Raw genomic sequence first — 9498 nt, forward strand, 5'->3', positions numbered from 1 at the left:
AGACTTTTTCTGTGAAAATAGGCTTTAGCACCTCAGCCCTGGCCAGAGGATCTGTGTTGTTGCTGCTGCCACTAACATGGACTTAAATGGCTACCTTCAGGGTCTACCTTGCATCCAAGAAATGATGTATCCCCTCTCCTGTTTGCGAGGCAGTCCTGAAGCATGAACCAGAGGGTATACAGGTGCTGAATACATGCACTTGGCTGGCACACAGATAACCTTGCTAGGCACTAGTGAGCACCAGCCTGTATACTTTGCTGAGGTGGATAGTATGTACTCTGGGATGCAGGAGTACCTCTAAGCATCCTGCAGACCTGGGGGCAGATGACAAAAGAGGAAGCCCTGTCCCCATCACCTGAGTCCCATTTCCATACACTTCACAAAACGGGAACTTCCAAAATTAAAATTTATTTCTCTTTCTAGGGAATGAATCCACAAGTGTGAGACAGAAGTACACAGCCCAACCAGCCCTGTATCCCCTGCCCAGCTCAGTGTTTCATTATTTGGCAGTCAGCACAAGGATAATCAGAGTGGTCTTGGTCTTGCTAGGCTGTGCAGTATGCCAGGAGCCACACCTGTATACATGAATGGCTGGGTGTGTACAAGCCAACCATGGTCCTAGGTTTGTGGCCCATAGTGGGTCCACTACTGTCCACAGTGCAGTCTGGGCATCCCATCTAATGCACAGGAATCAGGTCAAGCCCCTCCTAGCACCAAGGGCAGCCAGAGAAGCAGGCTGATACCTGAGGCAGCCCCATGCCACACTGAGCTGTACTGGAGTCTAGCAGAGGCTGACCTGGACACCCAAGCTGACTCTGACATACACTGCCCACTTGGGGCACACAAATACAAATAAAAAGACTTCTTTGTCCTCGCTGGATTTAAGGCTTATATTTCCTGATATTTGCTTCAGTTTGTTTTTTTCTTTGACGTCAAAATTACCTGAGTAAAAACTTTTTTGATATTAAAAAACAAAAACCAAACCAGACTCTTTGCAGGCAGAGATGCAGCTGGCAATGCTGCATGCATGTCCAGGCCAGCCAAAGGCCTGACACACCCACAGGAAGGAGCTGCATGGACACCCAGCTCCCCATATTGGCCGGCCCCAAACCCACAGTGAGATGCACTCGGGGCCAGATGCTCCTGCCGGCCAGAGCACAAGGCACAGTGAGGTAGGTAGAGCAACAACTTGCCAGGCCCACCCTGGGGTTAGGTGTGGGGCACCTCAGTGCCTCCCCTCAGCTTCTGGCCCTTTTGGAGTTAGGCCACTGGGTCCTGACACTGTGGATGGCCCTGACACCCATGGGTGGCCCCTACAATGTGTGTGTGGGGCTGCTGGGAAGCCTGAGCTCAGACAATTAAATATTCTTTATTTGGGAGGGCTAGGCATGGGGAAGGTAGGGTAAGCCTGGCCTAAGCCCCCATAGGGGGTGGCTTGGATGCATCTGCACCCAGGGACATCCCCGGACAGGTGGTGCCAGCTCCTTGGGAGCACCAGATGTGATGCAGAGGAGTAGAGCCCCGGGGTGTGGTCTCTTCTTTGTATGGTCCTCCTACCGGCCTGGCCGGGCCTCGCTCACCCTCTGGAGGCAGAACTGCGCAGCAGGCAGTGATAGGACCAGGTTCATGGTTCGACGGCCCATCCAGTAAAGACTGTAGCCCAGCAGGCCAAAGAAGGCAGCCTTCACAGCCACCCGGGACACTCTGCCAGAGATGGACGGAGGGGGAACTCTGTGGGAGGGAGAGGTGTGGTAGGCCTGGCTGGAACATGTATGGGTCACCACCACGTGCAGCTGCAGAGACTGCTGGGTGAGGTGGGGAGGGCACTCACGTCATGATCTCCTGGATGTTGAGGTCGGTACTCCAGTTCTTCTCAATGCCAGGCACATGACCCATGCCAACGACACCCACAACCACAGATGGAACACACTTCCTGGGCTCAGCTGTCGAGGGAGGGCAAAAGTCAGTGGGAGGCACAGAGCTATTATCTTGGGTGTTCCCACCCTGGCCTGTTCATCACCATCAGAGGCGCGGGGAAGCTCAAGGCGCCGTGCAGCCTGCCGCAACATATACGTCAAATAGATATCGCGCTCTGAGACAATGGTTCGGTGCAAGTCAGGAAACTCCCCGATCATCTCTGCCATCATCTGCTCCAACAGGTCCTTCTGCTTGCAGCGCTCTACATCGTCTTTGCTGAGGGCAGAGGGCATGAGCTTAGACTGTGGGGATGAAGGCATGGGACGCCTTGTGTTGCTGACTCAGGGCAGGGACCATAGCAGGTGTGGACTGTGCCAGGAACAGGCCAGGAGGCTGTCCTACCTGATGGGGTCTGACAGGAAACACAGGCCCCAGGCCAGCTTGACCTTCTGCCAGAAGGAGAGTGCAGCAATGGCCCTCTTAAAGGTGACTGGGATGGGCCGGTCACCCAAGTGGAATTTGCAGAATGGTACCTTGCTGGCCTGAGGTAGATGCTGGATGTTAGGACTTGTAATGCCATGAGTAGCTGCCACCAGCCCCCACCGAGGCATTCACAAATCCCCTAAGCCTTAGCACCCACCTCCTTGAAGGCTTCCCTGAACTCGCCACCAGGAGCCATGCCTAACTGCTCAGTGATGTGGGCCGACACCTTCAGCAGCAGCATCTGCATGAGTCCAGACATGAGCCCATTCTGTAGGAAGAGGAACCGCGTCAGCTATGGTGCACACAGTGAGCAAGGCAAAGCAGTATGAAGACGGCAGCGTGTCTTCGAGCTAGGCCCCTTCCAGAAGCCAGGGACAGGCCATCCTGGCTCATGAGGAGGCTCAGACAACAGCAGGTCATCTTGGCTTCAAGAATCAATCAAATGTGTTTTCCCTGACAATTTTTTTATATGATGGTCGAAGATGTTAAGACTACCTGACCAGGTGTCTGAGGCACAGGTTGGTCCTGAGCAAACAGGCTGGAGTCCAGCACCTACAGGGAGTCTCAGTATTCACCACCTCCACCTGTGGAGGGCAACACGAATGCCTAGCATTCACAGTGACACTGGCTGCCTCTGGTCTGGCCAGGTTGGCTGGGCCCTGAGGTGGGTCAGTATGCTGAGATTTCCCCACTGCATGGCCGAGACAGGTGGCCTTTCTTTAAAAAAGGCTGGCCCAGTCAGGAGTCTGCCTGTCATCGGCTCAAAGGAGACTCTGGGCTCTACAGGGAAGGGCAGCAGCTTCAGGTCTCTATGTGGACCTGGCACCCAGAGCTCACGGGATGCTCGTGTGCGCACCTGCCTGACAGCCTGTTGCAGCTTCTCCAGGCTGACCTCCTTGGCCTCTCGTAGCAGCGTTTTCTCGTCCATCTTCAGCATGGACACACGGTACTGACAGAGTTCCACAACTACCACGTCAGGCTGCACCTCCCGGATAGTCTGTAAAGCAAGGGCCACACTCCAATAGACCCACCCTCTTAGTAGTTCCACACTGGACAAGGAACCCCACACCAGGGAACAGCCAGTGCTAACAGCCTGTGTGGCTCCAGTGACAAATTCTAGAGAAAAAGCAACCAAAGAAAGCTGTGAGACAGCTTTACTTGTTAAAAATGAAGAAGCATAAGGCTTGAGCTGTGCAGCAGGAAACACTATTTATTACTCCCGGGGACTCCAGAGCTAGAAACGCCTGCTGCAGTTCTTGTCTGGTTGCCCTGGCCTGAGTCCCTGGGGTGCAGACTGGCAGATGCAGTGCTAAAATGGCAAGCGCTCACCTTCACTACATCCCGCTTGCTGTCATCACTGAAGTGAGCAGTGCCCACCACATATACCCTGCTCCCATCCTCGGCCACCAGCTGGGTCACAGTACGTGGAAGGTTGGGCCGCTCACGCCGCCGCTTCAGTTTCATCTCCAGGAGCAAGTTGAAGGCATCCACGTCAGCTGCAACAACAGCAAAGGCCATTGGGCTACAGCCTGAAGCCAGGGCAGTCGCCAATACACAGGCTACAGACCCTTTCCAGGTCTTCAGTGAGGACTGACTCCCATGGGGCAAATAATCTCTGGCAGGCAGTGCCCTCCACACAACCGGTGTACCCAGATGACCAGACAAGCCACCTGTGAGCAGAGTGCTCTCTGAGGCACCTGGGCAGGAGTTCTCTACTCACTCTCAAGTAGACCCACACTGTCATAGAAGAGTGCTGTGCATGGGGAAGGGGAGGTGACCCTGTGCCCTGGAAGTGTCTCACTTACGAATATGGCTGGACTCAGGGGAAGCAGAGGCTCTGTGTGCAGGTATAAGTTGGCAGCCAATTTCAGGATATTTCAAGGCACCTGAGTGCAGTGAGGGGTTCCTGCTGCTTTTACTCCCTCCCCACAGCTGGGCAGGCCATTGATAGTCCCATTCCCTCCCTGGGACCCAGCACTGTGTCTATACCAAGTCCTGAAGGGAAACATACAGATGTTTTGAGGGTCTCCGGAAAGCACCCTTGGCACTGATTCCGAGGCCCCTGATGTTACCACGGGTTCCATATCAGCCTGCAGAGGGAGAGTTCAAGTAAGTGTTCAAATACCTGGGCCCCACCGCACAGGTCAGCACACTTCAGACCACTGCCTCAGGTCTAACCCGTGGAGGTACTGCTGGCTGGACCCCCAAAACACTAGTTATATCAAGTTAGGTTTCTGCAGAGAAGCAGCTAAAGGGACCCAAGATAGCCGCACCAGGACCCTCACCCTGCTGTGAGCAGCACCAAAAGATGTTGCTGGACTTGGGGAAAGGGTTGTTTAGGAAGATGATCCATCAGCCCCCAGCTTCCCTTACCTCTTGAGCTGGCTTCTCCTCCCCCTCCATGACAGGACAGCAGCTTCCTGATTGATGCAGGATGCCTGAAGAATACAGACATAGTTCTTACCCGGGACCCCAGAGGCAGGATCAGGGATCACTGTGGCAAAAGGACTGGGTCCATGCTATTTGAGGTCTAGGGTTCTTTTGGGATGTGCCAGACTGATGAGTGGCCAGCAGCCTCCTTGAGCAACGTATGGATGGCTCCGTGTTGGGAAGTCCCTGGCACACGGGCTTCAACTCACAAAGGTGCAAACATAGTGAAGCTAACCTGCATCTCTCTGAGGAGTTGTGCTAACTCCTCTGGGGTTATTGTAGGACACAGTGCTGTGGCTGCTATCCCCATGCTGGGAACCCCAGAGCCTTTTGGGAAAGCCACTTCAAGGAAACCCTCCATTCTTTTTATAACGATGGCCACAACCATTTGGCTATGAGCCAGATGGAAGACTAAGCAAGAAGACAGCATCCTGAGGAGCCAAGATAATTTTTCCAGTTTAAAAGACAAACTTAACATGGAAGAAACTGCATTAGAAACTTGACAAGGGATAGTACCCTGGTAACCAGTCCATGGCACTGTGGTTCCTGTGTCACTGGGAGCCCCAGGGTTGGGGGCCCAGAGTGCCAGAAGGCACAGAGAGAAGAGTAACACATTATCCAAAGGGGACAAAGGCAGCTCCAAACTATGGCCCAGCAAGGTCAACAGACTTCATGTATGTGCCAGTGGTCAGATGCCGCCGACCAGGCAGATATATGTATGTATATATATGTATATATATAGTGTCTTTGTATGTGTGCCTGTATGTGCACATGGGTTTGGGTGCCAGGGGGGACAGAAGGGACAGATTAATCTGGAGCTGGAGTTATAGGTGGTTGTGAGGTACTGATGTAAGAGTTGAGAACTGGATTCAGGTCTTCTGCAAAAACAGTATGGTACTCTTTATATGCTGAGCCATCTCTCCAGTCACCCCTCCCAACTATATAAGTCTTAGTAAAAACATGTAAAGGTATTTCAATTCCATGCTGGTGGGTTTCATGAATTATAGACGCTATTTCCTCAAACAAAATAAAATCATCAATCATAATGTACATGTTACTTATAAACATTATATTTGTTTTATATATGTTAGTTTAACAAAGTGTGTATGTGTGTGTGTGAATCCAAATATGTAAACATCCACAGGATCTGAGCACTCAAGACAGAAACACTTAGCGGACACAATGGTCCTGGCTGGAGAAAGCCTTTAAAAACGACAAAACTATTGGAAAAACCTGACCCTGGGCACAGTAATGTTTTCAAGAATTTTTATTATTACCAAATATGTATACTTGTGTGCCTATGTGTTTTGTGCACATGGGTACAGTACCCACCCGATACCAAACAACAGCTCTTCTAAGAGCAGTACTTATGGGGAACAGTGGTGCACACCTTTAACCCCGGCACTCAGGAGGCAGAGGCAGATGGATCTCTGAGTTCAAGGCCAGTCTGGTCTACAAGGCGAGTTCCAGGACAGCTAGAGCTACACAGAGAAACACTGACCCCCCCTTAAAAAAAAGCAGTACATGTTCTTACCTCCTGGGTTTTGTAATGTTTTTAATATTTAGAATTCTAGTTTTCCTTCAGCTACGGCAAGAAAGGGTGATTCTGCTCTGGTGTGTTTGAGTGCTGAGGGCAATGTGCCCTGGAAGGAGCTGGGTCAGAATGGGGGGATGGTAAGATGACAACGGTCCCCACAGACCCTAGGGACTTTCTGGGCTCACTTTGACCTACCACTTTTATCTGCACACTTCTTGGAACTTTCAGCCCCCCACCTACAGTCTCCTCTAGTCCTGCTGATGAATGTGATTCAGGGGTCTCTCTGGGTGTAATCAAACCTCTAATGCTGTGGTCAATATTAAAATGAGGGCAGGAAAGAGGAACTGGAACAGGGCCAGCAAGGGTTAAAAGGTAGAGGGCAACAGAGACCCTGAGACAGCCTCTGAAACCATGTGCTCCTGGCCTTGTGGAGCTTCCCGCTGTTCTAGGGGCAAGCAGAGCTTATCATACTGCTCTGCCCTGGGGTCCCCCTTCTCCCTAGTCTGGAGCCTATCCTAAAATGCACCCTGGACATTTTATATAAAGGTTAGCTCATCTGGGAAGTCATTGCTGGCTCAGGGCCTGGGCATAGCCAGGACTACGCTAGACCCCATAGCATCTGCTCATAGTTTCACCATAGGGCTCTCTTTTCATTAACAGAATAAAAAGCTTCAAAAAAACAGGAACAGGGAGATGTGCTGGGCCAGCTTGGGAGAATTTGCCTTCCAGGACAGTGTAGGGACTGTCCCTCTCACTCCATGGAACCCCAGGCAGGGGTGGGGAGTATAGCCCAAACAGCGACCAACAGTGAAGGAGATGATCACCCGTGGTCTGGCTGAACATATGGAAGCAAACCAGTAGTACTAACAGCAGCACCAGGCTGCTGAAGCAAGAAATGAAAACTTAAAACATCTTGCATAAGTGGGAGGGCCAGCCAGAGCAGCAGCGAATGGGAAAGGACCACATCATCTCTGCCTGCCCTGCCCTTTAAGAGGTGGGGCGGTTGCAGGTTTGCAGTTAGCTTGGTAGATCTACCCTTCAAAGCTTGTCTAGGGTGCCTCTGAGCCTTTGAGGAGTACGGAGGCCACCAAAGCTGGAATACTGGCTCAAGATAGCTGTGCAGAGTCTCTGGCTGGTCCACAGCAGGGCTGATTTCACCTCCAGTCACCCCAATCGTGTGGTAGGTGGAGGAGCCCACAGGCTGGTCAAGAGCCAAGCTCTGACACCAAAACACAGCACCAGGCAGAGTAGTGGCTCCCAGGCAGAGTAGTGCAGCAGGGAGGGCATGTCAGGCAAGAAGGCCACCGACAGCTTCCCCCAACCCCTGGCCAGAAGCCTGTGATTCTGAGTCCCTGCCACTATCAAATCCACACATTTTCCAATCCTTTGGCTTCCTGTCTCTCAGATGAAATATTATTAGGATACGAATACCTCCTCTCTCTGCTAACTATTTCTGACTGAGCAACTGAGACAGACCCCCACTTTCTCACTCACCAAACATCCAGTCACCGAACCTGCACTATGCTTGCCATGTGTGCTTTCCAGACATACTCAAGCCAGAAGAAGTGACCTCCCACTGTCCAACCTCCCCAGGGAACAAATCTCTTCATAAACTCCCAGTAGTTAGCAGTTTCTACACCTATTCCTGGCCAAAACCACACTGTAAACTTTTACAGGGTAAAGTCAGAGAGCTGGTCAAGCGGGCCTCCAACCAACTCTCTTTGCTGAGCAGGACCGGGAGATGCTGTTCCAGGCCTGCTACCAACCAGGCAAGATGCTTCTATATGTCAAACACCCGAACTTTTAGCATCTGCTACATTTCGAGGGGAGCTAGGCTTAGAGTTTTGAAAATTCACAGCCGTCTATGGCTTTAAGAGCAAAAACGCTGGCTCAAAGGGCAGAAAAGGCCGATTCATGTCAGGGCTCACAGGGAGACAGTGCGCTGGCATATCAGCTCAAAGTAACCAGAGGTTCTGCATTGAATGCAGACCCATTTCAGACAGGCTCCCCACCTGTCCAGCCTGGGTCCTATTAATACGAACTAAATGTATCCTCTTACCGAAACCATACACTGAAAACCTGCGCCTCAAAGTAATGACATCAATAGGCAGAGGTTTTAAGGGGTGACTGGATTCAGATAAGGCCATAAGGAAGATCCCATGATAGGACTGGTGTCCTTATAAGAGACACTAAGCAGCCGCGAGAACACAATGAGAAGGGGCCTCTAGGAGCCAGGCAGCTGTCAATCGGCAACCCAAAAAGATTAGCATTCGTCCTTGGATTCACAGTCTCTAAAAGTCCGAGAAACAGACGTTTGTTAAATTTCCCGATCCACAAAACCCCATCACCACCCTGAGCTGACACACCCATCCTACTCTTCAATCTCTGAAAACCTACTTCTCAGACGACCACGACCAGGTGACTCTAGACAAGCCTTCATTGCCTACTCAGAGAACCAAGAAAGAAAGAAGTAACAGGGTGCCTAAAAGCCCTGGTCGCTTCTTGTTCGTTTCTGAAGCCTGGGCACTACCGGACCCAAGAAAACCTGCTGCAGCAAGACATCTTTTACCCAAGTGTGGCCGAGCTGAGGGCCGGAAGAGGAAACACAGACGGAGGTGAAGAAGCCTTAGCCAGTCCTCCCGGGACCTAGTTTCTGTTCACCTGGAGACAGATGCCCTGTAGGGGCCTGCAGGCTCCTGGAGCCGTCCACTCTGCCAGAGCCTGGCATTCTGCCCACAGTACCACGGCCACCGCAAGACGAGCCTTCTTAGAGAGGCAAGAGAGGGAGGCCCGGGGACAGCAGAGTCTCGTCAGACTAGCGAACCTGCAGCCCCTTCGCTGGAGGAGCACGGAAGCTTGGAGACGAGCTCACTTCTAAAGAAGCTCTTGACGTCCCAAAGCCAGCAGTGCGCTTCTGAGCGTCCGGGTTGTTTCTGGGACTCGCGATCCCAAGAAAATCTACACCGTCCTGCGTCAGCCTGACCCGGTGGGATGCGTGCCCCTGGTCGGTCTCCGTAGTCCCCACCTGCAGCTCGCGCCCTCCCGCACGCGCCTTCCAGGCGCGACGAGTCCCCGCCCGCCCGCCTGCCCGCCCGGCCAGGCCACGGCGTACCGAGCGAGGCGGCGGCGCT

The 9498-nt window shown here is 52.4% G+C and overlaps 1 protein-coding gene across 5 annotated transcripts; it reads right to left on the reverse strand.

Moving 5' to 3' along the window:
* Positions 1–1353: 1353 nt before the first annotated feature.
* Positions 1354–9492, reverse strand: Trabd (TraB domain containing). Of its 5 annotated transcripts, none has more exons than XM_005354367.2 (10): positions 9480–9492; positions 4774–4838; positions 4412–4490; positions 3730–3896; positions 3257–3397; positions 2558–2668; positions 2320–2459; positions 2021–2193; positions 1832–1943; positions 1354–1731 (listed from the first exon to the last, which is right to left on the reverse strand). In XM_005354367.2, the coding sequence occupies exons 2-10, from the start codon at positions 4801–4803 to the stop codon at positions 1554–1556; spliced, it is 1131 nt and encodes a 376-aa protein (XP_005354424.1). In that variant the 5' UTR covers positions 4804–4838; positions 9480–9492; the 3' UTR covers positions 1354–1553. The 5 variants fall into 5 exon arrangements, with proteins under 5 accessions (XP_005354424.1, XP_026638569.1, XP_013204349.1 ...); XM_026782768.1 differs by lacking the exon at positions 9480–9492 and adding an exon at positions 9240–9471; XM_013348895.2 differs by lacking the exon at positions 9480–9492 and adding an exon at positions 9192–9471.
* Between the last annotated feature and the right edge of the window lie 6 nt (positions 9493–9498).

The sequence above is a fragment of the Microtus ochrogaster genome, chromosome 15, assembly GCF_000317375.1.
Source record: "Microtus ochrogaster isolate Prairie Vole_2 chromosome 15, MicOch1.0, whole genome shotgun sequence".
NCBI lineage: Eukaryota > Metazoa > Chordata > Mammalia > Rodentia > Cricetidae > Microtus > Microtus ochrogaster.

What these genes read in the sequence shown, in the direction of transcription:
- Trabd (XM_005354366.2), bottom strand. Translation starts at nt 9,095, where the DNA reads ATGCCAGGCTCTGGCAGAGTGGACGGCTCCAGGAGCCTGCAGGCCCCT. An exon ending in TACAGGGCATCTGTCTCCAG is followed by an intron (nt 4,839 to 9,028) that starts GTGAACAGAAAC and finishes TGTATTCTTCAG; the next exon opens with GCATCCTGCATCAATCAGGA. An exon ending in TGCAACAGGCTGTCAGGCAG is followed by an intron (nt 2,669 to 3,256) that starts GTGCGCACACGA and finishes CTCTTCCTACAG; the next exon opens with AATGGGCTCATGTCTGGACT.